Source organism: Malus domestica, chromosome 15 (assembly GCF_042453785.1).
Source record: "Malus domestica chromosome 15, GDT2T_hap1".
NCBI lineage: Eukaryota > Viridiplantae > Streptophyta > Magnoliopsida > Rosales > Rosaceae > Malus > Malus domestica.
The window spans coordinates 40,829,931-40,852,011 of NC_091675.1; the positions used below are offsets into that span (position 1 = coordinate 40,829,931).

The 22,081-nt window shown below is 38.5% G+C and overlaps 2 protein-coding genes across 2 annotated transcripts; both read right to left on the bottom strand.

The window, feature by feature from the left end:
• Positions 1–8,189: 8,189 nt before the first annotated feature.
• Positions 8,190–8,873, bottom strand: LOC139191927 (uncharacterized). Its single transcript, XM_070812956.1, has one exon. It carries the CDS (start codon positions 8,871–8,873, stop codon positions 8,190–8,192), a length of 684 nt encoding a protein of 227 aa, XP_070669057.1.
• A 238-nt stretch (positions 8,874–9,111) lies between these two features.
• On the bottom strand, positions 9,112–10,563 carry LOC103443821 (uncharacterized). The gene has a single exon (XM_029098986.2). It carries the CDS (start codon positions 10,561–10,563, stop codon positions 9,112–9,114), a length of 1,452 nt encoding a protein of 483 aa, XP_028954819.2.
• Between the last annotated feature and the right edge of the window lie 11,518 nt (positions 10,564–22,081).

Genomic DNA, 22,081 nt, shown 5'->3' on the forward strand with positions numbered 1-22,081 from the left:
TGGCACGCCCAATGGGCAATCTTTGCCTTTCATATCTTTCTCCATTCAAAATTCAAACACACATCCAAACCAATGGCTTCAAGAAAGGAACAAGCTGCTCTGACAATCAAGGGAAGGAACATTAGAACTTCTGCTGCAAGTGGAGAATATGTTGGCATCACGGCATGAAGCAAGGCAAAGATAGTGACCATACTTCAACATCCCTATTCTAAGTTAATGTCATTGATGGAGCAAGGAGAGCGTTGGGGTGCGAACCTATCATCAGCCGGTCCTCACTAGGGGAAATGAAGCATGCTTTTGTAACACGCGAGAGAACTTCCCAAAAGCAACGAGCATGCTTTTTCAATGTTAAAAAAGGGTCAAGTTTCACCTGTCCAAGCAGGCAAGAACGTGTCGTCTTTCACCATAAGGTGCGACTTAGCTATCATCATCTCGCGAAGCAAGATGAAGACATCATGTCTTTTAACTAGACACACCACTCTAACGTCGTTTCCACCAAAATCACATAAAGGTCGTCGTGAGAATCAACTATTAATCAATTTTTTTCACCCATAGAGAGTCAAAGGTTTCTACTCAACATGCTGTTGTCACAGAGCATTTATCTAAATCATGCCAAGTTCGTCAAAAAGCACAAGTTGGTCATCTCCATTATTTTAGTAGGGGCAAAAAAGTTCATCCCTCAAAATATTGAAAGGTGCTCGCCAAAATTGGAAAATTCAACGAAGCGGTCACTTTTGCATATATCCAGTCTCAACTTAAAGTGCACCCATGCCTAGTTTCAGTGGTAAGTGGCCAAAAGAATAAGGCTATAGTGCTGCACTCAGAGTCATCCAACTCATCTTGCTCCATGCAGGTGATGACAGTGGGAGTCATTTTTGCTAACGAATAATTGGCTCAAATGGCTCAAGCAATCGAGAAGCTGACAAAGACCATTGGGGAGAAAGACATGCAGATAGCGTTGCTCATAAGTAAGTTAGAAGAAGGCATAACAGAGAGTTGAGCAAAGGGTTACCTCATCCAAAGAAAGAGGCGTGTCAAGAATTCACCTCCGATTAGAAGGAGTAATCAAAGATGGATTTCGCTTTAGTGGCGTATTTGTCAGTCTAACAACTCCAAGACATGATCACCTCTATCAAAACACAATTTGATGGTTCTTCTCAAGATTCACTCACGTACTCCAAGCTATACACAAAGAAGTTTGATAATCTCCGAATGCCAACTAAGTACCAGCCTCCCAAGTTCTTGCAGTTCAATGGAATAGTGCTGGCGCCGATGTCGATTACCTCGTGAAGTAGTACTTCCACTTACTTCGAGGCGCTTCTTCACCAACACAAGCACTATAGCGTGCATTAAGCCTTGATTGCAAAGATCGTCTCTCGAAGCTGTCTTCCGTGAAGATTTGTATACAAGGAATGCATTGAGGTTAGCAGTACATCCTTCAAGGAATCAAACCTTGTACCTTTGAAAAACTTGCCACTCGAGCTTATGACATGGAGCTAAACATCGCAAGCCATGATAGAGAGAGACCTCATTACTATAGATGAACCCTAGATAGGTGTATTTATACTGTGAGAGCTAGAGCTTTTTAGGATAGAATCCTAGTTCTAGGCCGGGAGAATCCTATAGGATATCTAGAAGTAGATATTGCACTTCTTAGGAGTTATGATTACTTGCGGCGCATGCCAATTCCTAAATTGTAGGAACTACAAGACTTATAAGATCTGATTGAGTCCATATTTGATTCAGATTGCATGTCTTGCAAAACAAGAATGGTCATCCAGTGGAGTTGACTCCGCCTATTGCCTCGAAATAGGGTGATGATAGCACCATTGCTCCATCTGATACAGCTCCATCAGGAGCTAGTGAGTCCATGACTGATAGGAGCATATTTATGCGACTTAATTAGCTTGTTTCCTTGCTTTTACATTGCTAGTACTTAGTAATTTTAGTATTTTAAGCTATTTTCATGCAATTTCAGGTTTTAAGGACAAAATATGCAAACATGTGCATTTTGAAGCAGTTTTGGGCATGGAATGGATAGCTTATGCTTGGAGCAAGGTGGATGGACGAAATTGAAGATCAAATAAGGCTAGGAATGAATACTGAGATGAAAGAAATGAAGAAATGAAAATAAAGAACAAAGAGTTCAGAATTGGAAGCCAAAGTGCCTAAAGTTGGAAGTTTCTATTCTTGGAGGTTTTCATTCTTGAAAGTTTCTATTCTTGGCTTGGAAGTTTCCTAATCCTTCCTCACCTATGTTCCAACCACAAAAGGATTCCAAAAATATGTTAGGTTGCCTAATTACATATTTCTATAAGCCCTAAACCTTCTCTAAAGTCCATGCCACACCAAATCTGCAAGGATCCTTCCTTGCCGCAATTCCCTTTCCCTTTCTCTTCCAAAATCTGCACATATCCCTCTTTCTTACCTATTTTCTGACCCAAAATTGCATTACCCTTTTGTCCCAATCCTTGCCGCACAAGGGGAGAGGCTTCTTACCTATTTTATGCCTCAAAACACATTCCTAAATCTGTCCTACACTCTCTTCCGAATTTCCTTTCCTATTCTCTTTGATTCCTGCACCTTTCTTGCCTATTTTCCATTGATTTATGATTCCAAATTTAATAAATTCGTAGCCCTTCCTTTCCCTATAAATAAGACCCCTTTCTGACCATTCTAAGTACTCCACCCTTCACCATAACCAACCTATATCCATCCACCACCACAAATCACCACAAAAACCTTCACCCATCCCTTGTGTCGCAGCAAAGAAGAAGGAAGGAGACCCTTGGACATGCTTTCCATTCAAGACATTGGATTGTTGGAGCGTTTCTAGGTGTTTTCATTCTTTGTTTTTAATGTCTAAATTTATGTATCTTTGTTTTGTGAACATGAGGAACTAAGCCCTTCTTGGCTAGAGGGCTATTCAAAACCATGACTATACTTGCATTATGAATTGATTACCTTCAGTTGTTATTTCATAAGTTGTGAATGCAATTTGCTTAACCGTTTGATTGATAACTTATTCTTGTATGTTTATTAAGAGTGCACACTTAGTTTTCATGCAAGGATTTGAAGCTAAAATATAAGGGAGTTTCACCTAATAGTTACAAACTTATATTTGCAAGTAGTGGAGGTTGTTTATAAACGATCGTGTTAAGTGAATTCTTGGCAAAAGTTTCATGCTTTTCATAGTTACAATTGCCTTGTCAATGCTTATAGTTTTCATGAAACTTAATGATCTTTGATTGTACCTTTATTGTGCTTTTCACGTATGGGACTTTTAGAGAATGCTTTGAATTGTTGTATGTGCTTTCTCATCCAATTCATTAACTTAAGGAGAACTTGAAGGTTAAAAAAGTGCTGTCACAGTTAACCTGCAGTATTGAGTTTCATGACTTATTGAGAGAAGCAATTGGAAATCAATTTGAATGCAAGTGTGTCATGTGTGGAGAAGAACTCTCTAGTTAACCCATCACCCATCAATTCACCTAAATTTGTCTAAGAATCTGTTTAAATTGTTTTTCTTTTACTTTACTTATTTTCATCCAAAACCAACCCCCACTTTACTTTATTAAGTCATATTAGTTAGAACTTGTTTTAGATTGTGTTTTTAAGTGTTTTAAGTCAAGATATAATCAATTTTCGTCCAAAACTTGTGTTAGTAGCAGAAACTACCTTAGTGTTGTTTTTAGGCAGTTTTGAGTCTTTTAAGTTTGTTTTGAGTCTTGTGAGTCTTGTTAAGTGTTTTTAAGTTTATTATTGTGTTTCTAAGTCAGTTTAGAGTAGATTAGCAATCCCTCCTAATCCCCGGTCCAAAACGATCCCTACTTATCCATACTACAATTGTCAACAAGAGGGTTTAATTTGTGTGTTAAGTTAATTTTCGCATCAATGACCGAACTTCTGAGGTAACTAATCAACCTTACTTTGGCCCTGGAAAATCATGATCCCACATAGATAAAAACATTCATGTCATTAAGAACTATGCAAAAACAACATGAACCCTAAGAATTAAATTCGTTTTTATCACACAATTTCTGAAATTGACCCATCTTATCAAGATGGTCCCTAAAATTGAAAATCAAGCAATGTAGTCCTTGAAAATGAGTGTCGCTCATCAATGTTGTCATTCTATCACAATTTTGTCAAAAAAAATTTATGCGCTGATGTGGCACATAACTAGATCCCATAAATCTAATTAAATATTAATATGTGCATTAAAAATATTTAAATAATGAATTTTTTTTTTCTTTGGTACAATTAAAAACTTAAAAAATAAAAAACAAGATAAAAAGAAGAGGATGACTGTTCATCATCTTCTTCCCCTCCCACCTGAGCACTATAGCTAGACCACCCCGATCGTGGGACCAAGGCATGCTGGCTGACACCCGAAGGTCACGTAACCATTTTTGTGTAGTGATGTGGAAAAGTATGAATAAATTTAAAACAAAGTTGGAACTTATTTAAATCATACAGAGTTTGAGCAATAGTGGGAAGAACCCATAAAGCATAAGTAGGCAAAGCAAATCTAGTTAAGGTACTTATTACACAACTGGAAATAAGTTCCTACATTTATTTGGGAGAATGTAAGAATCGCCAAAGTTCCCTTGTTCGCCACCAAAGATCCACCTAAGTAAGTCCTGGAGGGGCAAAAAAAAAAAGTTTTGAGTGGGAGAAAATAAAGGTTTTCGAAACACATTCCATTTTCGAATATACTAACCCCTCGCCGTAAATCAAGTATAGTTTCCATAAAATCATACTATGTATAAGTATGACATCAAAGTAATGCAACCATAGTTCAAGAAACACAATTCATAATAGCTCAACTAAGGCATAAGCAAATCAAGTACTCATCAACAATATCAAACGCTTACCATAATATCAAGTTCTCATCAATAACTCTAATGCATCATTATTCTACGCTAACACAATAATTCATTCAACGAAAATTCTGATACGAACAGGACTAGGTGTAATCATAATATATTCGCTATGTACTACAATCACGTGAAGACTGGCACTAATGTGCATCACATACGAGCCCGAGTTGCCTATTGCAACCTAGGACAAGACTGGCACCTACAATGGATCCAAAGTGAGCGAACAGTGCTATGTGAACATACAAGTGAAGCCTGGCCCTGGCTCGGGGCTAGTACATACACCAGTGTAGCATGCATGATGATAAGAAAAATATATATAATCATGCCATGACAATTTCATGATGTCTACCATATAATATCACATTTAAAATGAATTAAAACATGGCATGATAGGTATACTATTGAATCCAAAAGCATCTGTGGAAACTATAAAACTTTATATATAATATATAAAAACTAATGCCCACTCACAGATACTTGCGATGTCACATCCATTAAAGCTAGGAAGCAGGAGTGTTGATAGTAATCGCACCAGAGCATAATATTGGGATCCATTAATAAAACTCAACTAAAATGATTAAATTTGGGACAACGGAGCACGGATTTGGAATCAGGACGTCAAAATTAGTCTAGGAGGGGTCTTGGCCGAAACCCAAAAAAGTGAACCCAAAAGTCAACTTTGGCGATTCTGACATTTTCCCAAATAAATTTAGGAGCTTATTTCCAGATGTGTAATAAATACCTTAACTAGATTTGCTCTGTCTACTTACACTTTATGGGTTCTTCCCACTATTGCGCAAACTCTGTAGTAGTTAAATAAGTTCCAACTTCATTTTAAATTTATTCACACTTTTCCGCATCACTACACAAAAATGGTTACGTCACCTTTGGGTGTCGGCCAGCACGCCTAGGTCCTATGATCGAGGTGTGTTAGAATGGTATCAGAGCATAAGTTTAGCAGTCCTATTCATATCAGAATTTCCATTGAATGAACTCGTGTGTTAGCGTAGAATAATGATGCATTAGAGTTATTGATGAGAATTTGATATTATGGTAAGCAATTGATATTGTTGAAGAGTACTTGATTTGTTTATGTCTCGGATAAGATATTATGAATTGTGTTTCTTGAACTATGGTTGCATTACCTTTGATTTCATACTCATACGTAGAATGATTTTATGGAAATTATACTTGATTTACGGCAAGGGGTTAGTATATTCGAAAAAGAAACGTGTTTCAAAAACCTTTATTTTTGCCCACTCACACCTTTTGTTGTTTGCCCCTCTAGGACTGAGTTAACTGAATGTTTTATGGCGCACGAGGGACTCTTTGGCAATTCTGACATTCGCCCAAATAAATGTAGGAGCTTATTTTCGGTTGTGTAATAAGTACCTTGACTAGATTTGTTGTATCTACTTACGCTTTATGGGTTATGCAAACTCTGTATTAGATAAATAAGTTCCAACTTCGATTTAAATTTATTCACATTTTCCACATCACTACACTTTATGGTTACGTCACCTTCGGGTGTCGGCTAGCACGCCTTGGTCTCAGGATTGGGGTGTGTCAATAGCCCCACCAACAAAGTGCTTAAGCTTTTAGGAATAAGAATAAACCAACCAAATTCATGAGACCTAAGTAAATTATGTTCCTAAGCCTATTGAGCTACATATGGCAACTAGTTGGACGACATACTCTCTCTGAGCTCTTTCAGCCATGAGGTCGACTCTCTGGTGGTAACGCTGGAGTTGTCCTCGATTCTTAGCCTTACTTTTCTCCAACATGCGCCTCTGGGTCAAGCAAAACTGGGGAGGTTTCAATTCGGATTATCGGTGTCAACAGGTATGAGGACCGTGGGAACGGGGGTGCAACGATGCCGTTATAGGAGGAGGATAATGGTGGGTCACTAAGTAAGGTTCAATCATTGGACAATCAGGCTGGTGTAATCAATAGGGTTGGGTTGGAGAGAGAGTACCCTTGGTGGGACTGTAATGCTCGGGTGGGAGAGGAAGAAGATGATGAACATTCATCTTCTTTTTTTTTTTTTTTTTTTTTTTTTTAGTTTCCAATTATACAAAAAAATTAAATTTGTTTTATTATTTAAATATTTTTAATCCATATGACAATATTTAATTAGACTAGTGGGACCTAGTTATGTGCCACAACAGGACATAACAATTGATTTGTGACACTTATTTTTTGGGACTATATTGATCGATCTTCAATTTTAGGTGCCATCTTGACGGAGTGGTTCTATTTCATGGACCATTTTTTGATAAAAACACTAATTAAATTAAAGAAATTTACAATAGAATTTACCATAACAACGCAATAATTGATTACAACGATGGCCTTGATACCTTAGTTGCGTTTCTAGGCATATTTTTGGGATTAATTTAATTTGAATAATTAAATACACAACAAAAAATAAAAAACAACATAAAATATGTTACCCAATTATATATCTGGTTGGCTAACTTTTATTTCTAGCCATGTGCATGCAACATGATTGGATTATCCTTATGCTAGCAATCTTCCTCTTCATGATTTATTACGTGAAGCTCCCCAAGTGTTGAGCTTCTAAGAGTATTCACACTGATAAATCTAGTAACAAATGATGAAGTGATTCTTTTAAATGTGCTAGTAATTGAAGGAAATATTTGTGAAAACAAGTTCATTTAAGCAACATCTACAACATGCAATTAATAATTAAAGGTGGAATCATGCTTGTATGCACTCAAAAATAAAACTTTACCCATGAAATTCGAGGCCTAGTGAGTGTGGTGAACCAAGATTCAACTCAAGAACAAAGTGAGTTGAGAAATATTATACCTTTGTTAATTCCTCTTTGCATAAGCAAAGGCTAATCACCCAAGAGATAGGGCCTTGAATCCTTACCTCTTAGCTCCATGGATTTCTTGGATGAGGATGGTGGAATGGATTCTCCAATTTCCCAAGAAAAGGAACCTCTAAGTCTCCATACCAAGGAGAGCATTGATGAAGAGATGAGTGACCTAGGAAGATTTAGATGCTAGTAAAACCTTCCTAGGGTGGTCGGCCTCTTAAAGAGAAAATGGAGTTTGTGTTCTCATCTTTTCTCCAAAAGAAACCCTAAGGATGAAATCAGTGGCGAACCAGGAATTGACGGAGGGAGGGGCAACGTTAAAACATTGCAAGGTTCAAAAGAATAGAAACAACCAAATCCTTTTATATAGTAATGTCCTTCATAATTTATCAATACAAACAAATTACAATTGTTGCTGGCGAGGTTTCATATCATGAAAACGTCTCATAATAGGCTCATTATCAATAAAAGCAAATACATATCTCAATGTAAATAAGCATGCTATCACTCAACCATTGATCTCCCATTTTGTTACGCAATGGTGTTTTCACAATCTTCATAGCAGAAAAAGCTCTCTCCACTAAAGCGGTTGCAACCGGTAACACCAAAGCCAATGTAAGAAGCTTATACACTAACATATAGCTTGCACACCTTCCGGTCTTCACCAACTCCTTTGCAAGATCACCAATTCCTCTCAATGATGAAAACTCACTATGCATCTTCATATCGTGAATGTAATTGTCAAGTTGAATTGGAAGATTTATGAGGTCTATATGATCAAAATCTTGAGGATAAAGTTGGGCTAGACGAACAATTTTTGCTTTGTCAAAAGATGCAAAATTATTCACCAAACTCAAACATGCCATACAAAGAAGCAATTCAGTGTTTACCTCATCGAAGCGATCATTCAATTCCTTTAATTGCGTATCAACGACTTGAAAATAAAGGTCCACACGATAGTAATGGAAGTTTGTGAGTCTTGGAGCTTTACGCCTTGATTTTCCGGGTACGAAATGCAAATCCTCCATGTTAGGAACAACAATAGCATGCTCTTCACAAAACTTTTGTACATCATCAAGCAAGTCCCCAAAATCATCATCTCTCAAGGATTGTAGTCTTTGCTTGCATACTTCCACTAATGCCATCGCATTCACAATATCTTGATCTTTCTTTTGTAATGCTTGTGATAACTCATTTGTAATTCCTAATATGAGTCTCATAAAAAAAAAGGTGAAACACAAAATCAAAAGTTTGTATATCATGGAATAACTTACTTGCTTCTCCAAAATTGTCTTGGTTGGTATCATCTTTAATCCATCCAAGCACCTCTACCACGGCTTCAAACATGACAATTATACTCACTATAGTACCATAATGTGAGTTTCAATGTGTATCACAAGGACGCATGAGACTACTCTCTTGGTTTAACCCTCTACCCGTTTCAAGATCACCAATATCAAGAGCTTTCTTAATTTGTTCTAGTTGTTTCTCTCTAAATGTATCATGACGCTTACACGATGATCCAATAGTATTGACCAAGATACTAGCAGTGTTGAAGAAAATGGCGACACCCTCAATTCCCTTTGCAACGGTTACAAGAGCTAGTTGAAGTTGGTATGTAAAACAATGAACATAAAATGCTTGAGGATACTTGTTCAAAATCTTTGTTTTAAGGCCATTTAGCTTACCTTTCATATTACTAGCTCCATTAGAGCCTTGTCCCCGGAACTTGGACATACTCAAATTGGTTGTAGCAAAGATTCTCTCAATAGCCTCTTCAAGCGACCTACTAGTTGTAGAGGTGACATGTTGCACACCCAAAAACTTTTCAATTGTTTCTCCTTTTTTGTTCACATAACGCAATACCACTGCCATTTGCTCTTTAGTTGAAGAATCACGTGATCCATCAACCAAAAGAGAAAAAAATGCACCTTCCATATCTTTAGTGATTGCATCTATAGTTTCAATGGCACAAGCATAGACAAGATCTTTTTGAATATCGGAAGAAGTATACTTAAGGTTCTTGGGAGCATTCTCAAACACAACTTTCCTAACTTGTTCATTATGCTTGGAAAGAAATTGTATAAGCTCCAAATAATTACCTCTATTGCTTGATTTGAATGATTCATCGTGGCCACGAAAAGGCAAACCTTGTCCCAACAACCATTTTGTACACTCAAGTGAGGCATTCAATAAAGTATGATAATTAATGCGAGCTTCATCGATTTGCTTACTCACAAATGTTTCAATGTGTTGTTTTTGTTCCATCAAATCTTTAGCTTGTTGTACAGCTTTATTATGAAGACTTCCAACACCTCCCTCATGGACTCGAAGATTTTGGGGTCCTTTCTTCCAATGTGTAAACCCTTTCTCAGTAAAGACATCACTTCCAGTGCTACCCATTTGATCAAAATCACATTTGAAAAGATAGCAATAACGGCAAAATGCAGCATTTTTTGATATACTATACTCCAACCACTTAAACTTATCAAACCAACCGATGATAAAACATCTTTTATCACTAACTTTTCTTGGCATAATGTGGTCTCTAGGTTGACAAGGATCAGTTTGGAGGTAGTGTCTACGAATTGCTTCACGATAATTAGGTGGATAATCAAGCATTCGACGTCTATGTCCAGGGTCTGCAGGAAGATTAGCCAATATTTCATCCAACTCAGTGGCCTCACTTTTTTGTGACCTACTAGGAATATTCGAAGGAGAGCTTCTTGGAATATTTGAAGGAGGATGAGGACTACTCGGAATATTTGAAGGAGAAGGACTACCCGAAATGTTTGAAGGAGGATTTAAGCCTTGTTTCTTATAGTATCGTTCCATTACGTAACTTTAAAATGGAAAGAAAAAAAAAATTCTTAGACTCTTAATCCTAGAGTAGACTATACTATAGTTAATACAATATATAATAATTCAATTAATTAATCAATAATTGAGAATTCAAATTTTAATTTTTACCCTAAAAAATAATTTCATATCAATAATCAATAACCATATTAATTAGTGCATTGAGTGCTTTACTATATGATTCTATACCAATTAAACAAATCTCATTTTAAATAATTAATTAGGGTTAGGGATTATAAATTTGGGAATTAAAAAATTTACCTAAATAGTTATAGTGGGTTTGATGGTTGGAAGTTGGCCCTGACAGTGCTGCTGAGTGCTGACTGGTGTGTTGCCAAACAATGCTGCTGTGTTGAGTGCTGATTGGTTCCATTTCATTTTCTGCTTTGAAAGGGGGAGCAGCGGCTACACTTGCTGCTATGATTGGAGGATGAAAAGGGGAAAACGACACCACGAAGAGAGAGAGGAAGAGATTGAATGAATGGGGGACACGCGGTCCCCCCATATATATTTTTTTTCTTCCAACTTATCAAAATGGATCGTTTCATTTTGCCTTTTTAAAAAAAAAAAAAATTGTTTCTTCCAAGTTCCAACTCATCAAAACGAGCCGTTTTGGCCTAGTTGTTTAAAAAAAAAAAAAAAAAAAGTCAGCTTTGCTGTGAACCAGACAAACCACCGGAGAGTCGAAGATGAAGAGCAGCAACAGCAGAACCAGTGGGTTTTCCGGCAGGGGAGGGGCAAACCTAGTGCTCCAGTCTTGTTTTTCCGGCTAGGGGAATGTCGGCCGCCACTCCTCGCCCTCACGTGGCTTCGCCACTAGATGAAATGGCTATAAAGTTGCCTTTATACAACCTCACAATGGAATGGCCGATGCGAAAATTAACTTAACACACAAATTAAACCCTCTTGTATCAATTGTAGTAAAGAATGTAAGTAGGGATCGTTCTGAACCGGGGATTATGAGGGCTTGCTAATAACCTCTAAACTGACTCAAAAACGTAAAACAAAGTTTAAAACACTAAGCTAGACTCAAAGAATGCAAAACTAAACTATAAAACACTAAAACAACTCAAATGACTCAAAACAAGCTAAAAGACTCAAATCTGCCACTAAGAGGGAAATTGGACGAAAATAGGTTTTAACTTGGTTCAAAACACTTAAAAACACAAACGAAATCACTTTCTAACTAATGTGACTCAACAAAGTAAAGGGGGATTTGGTTTTTAACGAATTTGAAAACAAAACAAGTAAAGTAAAGAACTAGTGAAATCTGGACGAATTTGAGTAAAGTGAAAGGATAAAAGGCTAGCTAGGAGGTTCTTCTCCACACATGTCACACTTACATACAAAACGATTTCCAATTGCTTATCAATAAACCATGAATTCCCAATGCCCCAGATTAACCGTGAATTGCACTAATTAACCCTCAGATTTTCCTAAATTTATTGAATTGGATGATTGCATATGACAACCCAAAGTATTCCCCACAAGTTCCCCACATGAATTGCATAATATAGATACAAGCAAAGATCATTAAGTTCTATGAAAATCATAAGCATTGACAAGGCACTTATTACTATGAATTGCATGAAACTTATGCCAAGAATTTACTCAACGCGGTTGTGACAAGCAACCTTTACTACTTGTGAATATAAGTTCATAACGATTAGGTGAAACTCCCTTATATCCTCGCATCAGATTTATGCATGAAAATTAAGCGTGCACTCTCAACCAACATACATAAATCAGTTTTAATTCAAATGGATAAGTAAATTGAATTCACAACTTATGAATCACAACTAAAGGTAATCAAATCATATTGCAAGCATTAGCATGGTTTTGAATTCCCCTCTAGCTAAGGGGGGTTTAGTTCTTCATACTTACAAAGCAACGATAAACAAATTGAGACATTGAAAACAAAAGAAAGAAGACACCTAAACGCTCTAACGATCCAAGTTGGACAACATGCACGTCCAGGCACTTTCCATCCCTTCCTTTGCTACGGCACAAGGTGTTGGTGAGTGTTTGAAGGTTTGGTTTTATGTAGGAATGGATGTGAAGATGAATGGATGTGTTTGGATGAAAGTTGTATTGGAATGGGGATGAATTCTCAAGTAAAAACTGACTCTAATGGCTGCCACACACACTTCCTCTATAAAAGGAAGTGCACAGCATGGAAGGATGGATGTTGGTGTGAGCAATGATTCAAAGGTGAAAGTGAAGTAATGATGCAAAGCATGAGGGTGAAATGGAGTGGTGTTGCAGCTATGAATGCAAGTAGGGAACATGAATGATTGTGCACATGGTAGATAAAGGAAAGGGAGATGGAATGGTGCAGAAATGGGTCATAGGTGCAGGTTGATTCATGATGCACGACATGGGCAAGGAAAGTGAAGGAGTGGTGCATCAATGAGTGCATGTAATGGAGGTAAAAGTGAATGAAATCTGATGGGTGAAGGGGACAAGGGATGTGCACCAATTGAGTGCAATGATTCAATGTAATAGTGTATGAAAACAGAAATAATAAAGGGGACAAGGGTGATGCACGGCATGGGCAAGGAAATGTGATGGATAACACCCCTTTGCAGCTATCCATGTGCCTTCAAACTTGATTTTCTGCACTCTTTGCCATGTGTTCCAGCTCACTTCTCATGTGTGTGTGCTGTCATGTAATCATCATTTCCATATAACATCATTTCAGCTAGCAATCAAGTCCATGCCGTGTATGAATGTTGTCTCTCTATTCTTTGCATGTGTGTGTGCTGTTTTCTATCTTTATTTCCACATGTACCAGCTATTACACTTGCACGCACATATGTTCTTCATTATTTTAGCTAGCAATCAATATATTTTCTGCCCATGCCGTGTATGAATGTTTGTAGTTGTAGGTCAACACACTTGCACACACACATGCTGATTTCTAGCCTTCTAATCTTCAAAAACATCCATGTTTGCACTATCCAATCTTGGCCCAAAAATGCTCCAAATAGCACTTTGTTGCCAACTTTGTTATTTGAACCTACAAACACACGAAAATAGCTTAAAGTACTAAAATAACTAGAATTAAACTAAGTAAATGCTAAGAAACAAGCTAACTAAGTTGCATAAATATGCACCTATCAGTGGCAAACTTGCAATTAAGCCAAGTTCACTAGCCCTCTATATATGGCCTGCCATTAAGGGTTCATTGGGCTTTGAAGCCCTTTGTGTTTTCAAGTTGTCATACAACTTGAGTTAATGGGCTTGACATTCAAATCCCATTGGGCCTTGCGGTCCAAAACTAACCCAAGGCCTATAACGAACATAGTCGTTTGATTCATTAACATTTTAATTAATCCTAGCCATAAATAATTAAATTATTTAATTATCCTTACTCATCTCTGTTGTTTCTTCAATTTCTACCTTACTTGGTGTATGATCCATTAGGTTCCTTTTAGCGACGCAGTGGGCGATTGTTATGTTTAATGATTGATTGTAAATTGAAACATACTTTCAATTCTCCCTTTAGTGATTACTCACCTTTAGGGCTTCCACAAACCATGAGTTACACCTAGCAGTATGTCATGGCTACCCACGCTAATCAAAAAAGGTGGAGACCTATTCAGTTTAGGATTACAATGCAATATGGTCTTTCTTTAATACAATTACTCACCTTTAAGGCTTCCACAAACAATGAGTGACACTAGTAGTATGTCATGGCTACCCAAGCTAATCAAAAGAGGTGGAAAACCTATTCAGTTTAGGATTACAATACAATACGGTATGATGGTAGCCTATAATGCTCAGCCACAAGTTTGCCTGCTGTTTAGAATTACTTATCAGAAACCCTATCCTGAGTACGTTGATGAGCAGAACCCTTTTCCAGTCAACTTCAAGATGTCCGCGTTCCTAACATCCAACGGAAAAGATGGCAAATGTGTCTTCCAGGGATCACATTTGCAAGTTCTCTAATCGTTGTGTGGCATTTGAAGACAAATCCTAACTACAAGTTGAGGTTGTTTGGAAACTCTTTAGTGGGGTTAGTATCTCAGTGGTACTCTTTGTTGCCCCCTAATTCTATTGCCAACTGAGGGCAAAGGGAGATGGCCTTCCATGAGCAATTTTATAGGGTTGAGCCCGAGATGACTATCAATGATCTGGTTGAAGTCAAGCAGTATGGAACATGAGTCCACTGAAGACTTCATGATGAGGTTTAAGAGGATAAGGATGAGGTGCCAATTCCCTATAAATCATGCACAACTCATATCCATCGCTTAGAAAACGTTGAGATTACCTTTGAGGAAGAAGTTTTATGACGTGCAATTCAATGAGTTACAGGAATTGGTGATTGCTGCCACCAAGTATGAAAAGCTATTACTCCAGGAACGGCAAGTAAAGCACTCATCTAAGGTGCCTCATTTCTACAAAAGCAAAGCTATAATCCACCAAGTGGAGTTTGAAGGAGAGCCATAATAGAATAATGGCCACGAATGAGAGAGAATGGACATGTGTGCAACGGAAATGACTACCCCTTTTAAGCCTTTACTGAAGGAAATCTTTTGGGAAAACATGTTCATTTGAGCAACATCATATAGCATGCAATTAACAATTAAAGGCGGAATCATGCTTGTATGCACTCAAAAACAAAACATTACCATGAAATTCAAAGCCTAGTAGATTGGTGAACCAATTAATCAACTCAAAACAAAGTGAGTTGAAATTAATACCTTTGTAGATTCCTCTTTGCATAAGCAAAGGCTAATCACCCAAAGAGATAGGGGCCTTCATTCCTTGCTTCTTAGATCCATGGATTTGGATGGAAGAATAGGTTCTCCAAGTTCCCAAAATTGAGAACCTCTAAGTCTCTTCACCAAGGTTAGATTGTAGAAGAAATGAGTGACCTTGGAGTAGTAGGATTGCTAGATGTACCCTCCAAGGTGTTGGCCTCTTTAGAGAGAAATGGAGAGACAATTCTCACCAATTTTCCCCAAAAATAAACCCATTTTTTTTTTTATGAATATTTGGCTATAAAGTCATTTATATAGTCACTTCTTTAAGTGACCTAAATAACCAAAACCCTAATTCATTCCATATGGCTGGCCATTTAGGGATTTTTGGGCTTTTGGGCTTTAATGAATCTTTATTCATTAAATTGTCATACAACTTAAGTTAATGGGCTTGACGTTCGAAGCCCATTGGGCCTTAAGGTCCAAAACTATCCCGAAGTCATTTAACGAACTTATTCGTTTGATTAATTAACATATTAATTAATCCTTGCCATAAATAAATGATTAAACCATTTAATCATTCTTACTCATTTCCGTTTAATCTCCAATCTCTACCTTTTATGGTGTGCGATCCATTAGGTTCCTTTTAGCGAGGTAGTGGGCGATTAAAACCATTTTACATCGATTGTGAATTGAAACTATTTTCAATTCTCCCTTTAGTGATTACACACGTTTAGGGCTTCCATAAACCATGAGTGACACCTAGCAGCATATCATGGTTATCCAAGCTAATCAGAAGAGGTGGAGAACCTATTCAGTTCGAGATTACAAATGCAATACGGTCTTTCTCTAATCTAATACTCTTGACCACATTGCTTGGTTTGATAGTTTATTTTCTCATGTCTACTATCCAATGTGTGTCTTGTGCTTATATGATTACCTTGAATGTGATTCGGAACATATTCCCAAATCTCATTCATACTCTGGCCAGAGATTCAAATCATATCAGAGAGTATTCTCCCTCAAACGGTTTGAAGGTTAGAGATCCTTTGTTGCGCATTCACTTGTCTCCATAGTTAAGTCACTTGACCCCAACGATGCCGTGGACACCCTCCTGATGGAGTGACTTTGACATAATCAAAGATCAAGGTCTTAACCACAAGACAACTATGATGCCTCAGGTCAAAGGACTAATTTGCATTATCCCAACCATGAGTTCTCATGTGACATGGAATATGAGAACCCTTCGTTGATCGCGTTCAGTGAACTCATTCTCTATTGAGCACCTACCGTACTTGTCTTGATGTCACACACACCAATGACTCGAGACTAATCACTCTCCCTGAGAGAAGACATAGTACGTACTGATCTTAACGGGCTGTCAACGCCCAATTGGCAATCCTATGATCAGGAACGTTTAGGATGTGTCTACGAAAGAATGGTCTCATGAATCTAACTTCATTAGATTACATTCTCCCAATCACATATTCCTTGGACTTTATCGTTTAAGCATATAACATTTATATGAGACGGCTCAAACAATAATCTTTGCCCTTTATATGTAAAACTAGATTAGTTTAACATGTGAAATGTCCGTAAAGTATCATCACATGATTGGCTTTAGGGCACATTTCCAACATTTACTAGTGAAGGGGTTAGTCTAGCCAGTCAAGGACTAGAAAGTGGTCATGAATGATGGTGGATTTGTCCCCATGAAGCCCCCCAAATACTAAAGTTATTCCTTTGACTTAACCAAGGCTGCAAAGATATATGAGGAGTTGTGCCCAACAACACCAAAAAAGTTGCCTAAGCTCGAAGAACTGAAAAAGAATAAGTATTATAAGCTACATTACACTTTCAGTCACTCCATAACCAACTGTGTCCAGTTCAAAGATTGGATACAAAACCTTATAGTAAAAGGAAAGTTGTTACTGGAGAAACCACAGGCTAATATGATGATTGTCACTGACCCTTTCCCAAAAGCCCTAATAAACATGATCAACTTAACATGGGCTGAAAAGGGGAAAGGAAAAGCTACTTAGGAGGTGAAAGCAGAACGGAGACAAGTTGATAAGCCGACTGAGAGAGTTATAAAGTTGCCCGAGAAACCCAAAGCAGCCATAATCAAAGGGGTGGTGTTGTGTAACAAGTGCGAATGTGAGTGTGAGTTAGAAGTCCTAGCATTAGGAGCCATTATCGATCGGGAACTGATCAGAAGAAGAGAGAGAAAAGAGCAAAAATCCCGTATAAATGTCATGCGGGCGGCTGAAAGTGAGACTTTTAGGAATATTTTCCAACGGTTGGGAGGAGACTTTCAACCGAAGGGCTTGTCAAAATTGTTCAGGAATTACAAAGCTTCAGAAAAGGTAAAGGACAGGGAAGCCAAGGTGCCAAGGTGCATGGATGTGAAGCCACCCCAACCAAACTATACCGATGGAGATGTCAGAAGAAAGAAAAGAACAATGAATCCAGTCATGAATAACAATCTTGCCCGACTCAGGCGAAAATGGTATGTGGTTGGAAATGATGGAAATGAGAGTCCATAGGCAACACAAAGCCCACATGAACTCATTGAAAGTCCCTATTGCCTCAGAAACCTATAAGAATGTAAAGTTTGAAAGAATACCTGATAGAGGAAGAAATCAACTCCATTAGAGAACCAAGAAAGAGGTGGAGAAAGCTAATAGCAAGATTGAAAGAGAAGGAGACCATGTGCCGTAGAACCCCCATCCTGGGAAATACATAATCTTGAGGAGAGCTCAAGAGGACATGATGATGATGCCAACCCCAAAATGGAGCCCAAAACTAATATTCTTTGGAACTATCTCACCTGAAAGGGGGTTGCCCGCACCATTGTTGGTTGATACTCTTTGTGAAGTCCCACGACAAATGTCGAACTTTGGCATAACTTAAGAGGAGGCGCTGCCTGAAATAATGCTGCCCACAAGCCTGGTTGGATGAGCTCATGGGCAACATTGGGAGCAAGAAAGAGGACTTATCTAGACCTAACAACTTCCACGTAAACATGAAATATGTTTTATCTGCCATGTTTTATGTGAGCCTGATCAACCTACCACAATAGAGGGTGACTACTTAGCGACATAACCTATGATGGCACATGTTAGTGTTAAAGAGGCGGGAAAAGAGGAGTCGAGCAGAGGAAGTGTGCCCAATCCTACAAGGAAAGAGCTTGAGAGAGTGTACACCGACATAATGGTCTTCAGTCGCTCGAGTTTGACCCTAGCCAACATCTCAACCCATTTATGTAACTGCTCATCTAGAGGGAGTACCTTTCAAGAGGGTTTTGATTGATGGAGGAGCCGCGGTTAATGTGTTGGCTTTTCAAGCAAATGAAGAGGGTATGTAGAAGTGAGGAGGATCTCATCCCCACAAACTTAATAGTTTCCAGTTTTTCTAGAGCCTTCACTAAAACTCATGGTATATTGCCCTTGGAAGTTGACTTGGGTTCTAAGCAAATCATACTAGCCTTTAGTGGATAGTACTTCCACATATAGAGCTTTACTAGGCTAAGATTGGATTCATCAGTCTCTCGGTGCCTTCCACCCTGCATCAATAAGTGGCAGTTTACCACGAAGAATGACTTATGAGACTAGGATTTTGGGAGATGGTGGAGGCCGAGTCACGGCCATTTCTTCCCACTGCCAATGTGGCAAAAGCCAATTTTTATAATCCTAGCATTGGGATTCTCTAGTGCTTAAGAGCCGATGAGAACGGCTGCCCGACTAAGGTGATAACCCAAAAGCTTTTGGAGCAAGGATTGTTCCTCACCAGGGAAGAATAGGATAGACCTCATATTGTCCCAACTCCCTGATACCAGTAATGTCAGAACAAAGAAGAAAAAACCAAGTGATTGTAGTTAGATCCTTAATCAAAAGATTGTTGGTGTATGGAAGAGAGAATAAGTAAGAGAGAGAAAACTTGACTGAGGAACAAGAGGAAGCAGCCTTAAGTACCCAGAATAGAGGGGGAGAAGAGTTCTTTGGGAAAGAGTTGGAAGCGGCCATACCAATGGCTGAATGTATATATGACCTAGATGGGCCAGAAGACTTGCCCGAGAATCAGGAGTTAGTTGAGTTTTTGTGTGTAGAACCTGACAAACCATAACCAGAGGTGCAAGACCCCTTGAAGACTATTGATTTAGGGTCTAAGGAATATCCAAGGCCTATACAGATTAGTGGCTTGTTAGAAGTTGAGGATCGGGCAAGAATTGTCAGTCTTTTGCTCGAGTTCAAAGATTGTTTTGCTTGCCATTACACTGAAATGTCGGGTTTAGATCCAACCTTAATAGAACACATGATGCCTATTAAGGAGGGATATAAACCTGTAAATCAAGCACCACGAAGGATGTTGAAGGAGATTGAAGAGAAAGTTAAAGAAGAAATCGAGAGGCTGGTAAAGGCTGGATTTATTAGGCCTGCCAAATATGTCAAGTGGTTGGCCAACATTGTACCTATATTAAAGGCTTTAACTAATGCAGTTCAATGTTGTGTTGACTATAGAAACATTAATGAAGCCACGCCTAAAGATGAATATCACATGCCTATGGCTGACTTGTCTATAAATGCAGTTGCCAAACACGAAGTCCTATCTTTCATGGATAGAAATGGCGGTTATAATCAGATAAAAATGGCTAAAGAAGATATACACAAAATAGCTTTCAGATGCCCAGGTTATGGCGGAGCAAATGAATACTTAGCCACGCCATTCGAGCTCAAAAATGCAGGTGCAACCTACCAAAGAGCGATGAGTGCCATTTTTCATGATTTAATTGGCCATAGCATGGAAGTATAAATTAATGACATCGTGGTGAAGTCTGAAATTAAGGATCAGCACTTGGTAGATCTTAGACAAGCCTTAACAAGAATGAGGATCCATAAGCTAAAAATGAATCCAAAGGAATGTGCTTTTGGAGTAAGGTCGGGCAACTTCTTGAGATTCCTTGTTCATCAAAAGGGTGTAAAGGTTGACAAGAACAAAGCTCGGGCAATCATGGTAACACATCTTTCCACCAATAAAGTACAATTGCGAAGGCTACTGGGAAAGATAACTTTTTTAGGAGATTCATTGCTAACTTGGCGGGCAAGATTCAGCCGCTAACTCATTTGCTCAGGTTAAAAGAAGAAGAAGAATTCGAGTAGGGTCCGACACACCAAGAAGCCTTTGACAAAATAAAGGCTTACTTGGCCTCTCTACCAGTGCTTATGCCACCTCAGAGGGGGAAACCTTGAAAGCTTTATATTTTTGCCTCTGAGAAATCAATGGGAAGCTTACTGGCCCAAAACAATGAAGGCGGGAAAGAACAAGCAATATACTACCTCAATAGAATCTTTACTGAGGTAGAGACGAGATATACACCAGTAGAGAGGTTGTGTTTGGCTCTATACTTCACTGCCTGCAAATTAAGACATTACATGTTGCCTTGCCACATCCACATATCGCCAAGACAGATGTAATCAAGTACATGTTGTGAAAACCAATGCTAACTGGGAGAATTGGAAAGTGGATTCTAGCACTATCAGAGTTCAGCTTTTAGTATGTGCCCCAGAGAGCGATCAAGGGACAAGCAATTGTAGACTTCTTGGCTGAACACCAAGAGTCTCAAGATGAGATTATCAACATCCCAAGAACTTTTGAGGTAGCCAATATGTGGATCCCATCGAGCAAAGTTTTCTTGGGCAAAGAAGAATGAATCCATCAAGAGATAAAAAGGATAGATAATATCTGGATCACTCATTGGAGATTATATTTTGATGGTTCTTGCACTCAAAATGCTACGGGAGCTAGGATTGTTATCATTAATCCCGAGGGTGCTCACCATTGTTATTTATTTCTCCTAGACTATCAAAAGACTACCAACAATCGGGCAGAGTACGAAGCGCTAATAATTGGCCTGGAGATCTTGATAGAGTTGAGGGCAACTGAAGTTGAAGTATTTGGTGATTCATAGTTGGTGATCAATCAACTAAATGAAGAGTACAAATGCAGGCACATCACCATGGCAGGCTACCATTGGGCATCTACACAACTATTGAGTTATTGGGATACTGAAATATCGGTCGGTCATATTCCTAGAGAATCAAACGTGATTGCCAATGAAATGGCACAATTAGCTTCTAGAGCATAAATCCAACAAATGAAGCTTGAAGGGGACATTGAAGTTCAAAAAAGACATCTCCCTTTTATCTTCAAAGGAGGTTTCAGCTTAGATGTGATGGCTGAATAAATGATTAAAAAGGATTGGAGGACACCTATTGTTTAGTATTTGAAAGATCAATCCTTCCCCACAAGTAAGAAAAATAGGCAACAAGCAATTAAGTATGTTTTTTGGGAGGAAAATCTACTAAGAAAGACTCCAGATGGGCTGATGTTAAAGTGCTTGAGCCAAGAAAAATCAATAAGGGTAATGGCCGAGGTACATGAAAGAATTTGTGGAGCACATCAGGCAAGAACCAAGATGTGGTGGTTACTTAGGAGGTATGGTTATTTCTGGCCTAACAAGGAGAAAGACTGCAAGGCCTATGCCCGAGGATGTGAAGAGTGTCAAAGACATGGACCTCTCCAACATGTGTCCTCAGTACCCTTGTATCTTGTGGTCAAGCCTTGGCCCTTCTGAGGATGGGCAATGCACTTCATTGGGTAAATTCATCCAGCTTTTAGTAAAGGGCACACATTCATAATTGTGGCCACAAACTACTTCACCAAATGGGTAGAGGCTTCAACGATGAAGACCATAACCTCAACTACAGTTAAGAAGTTCATTGAAACCA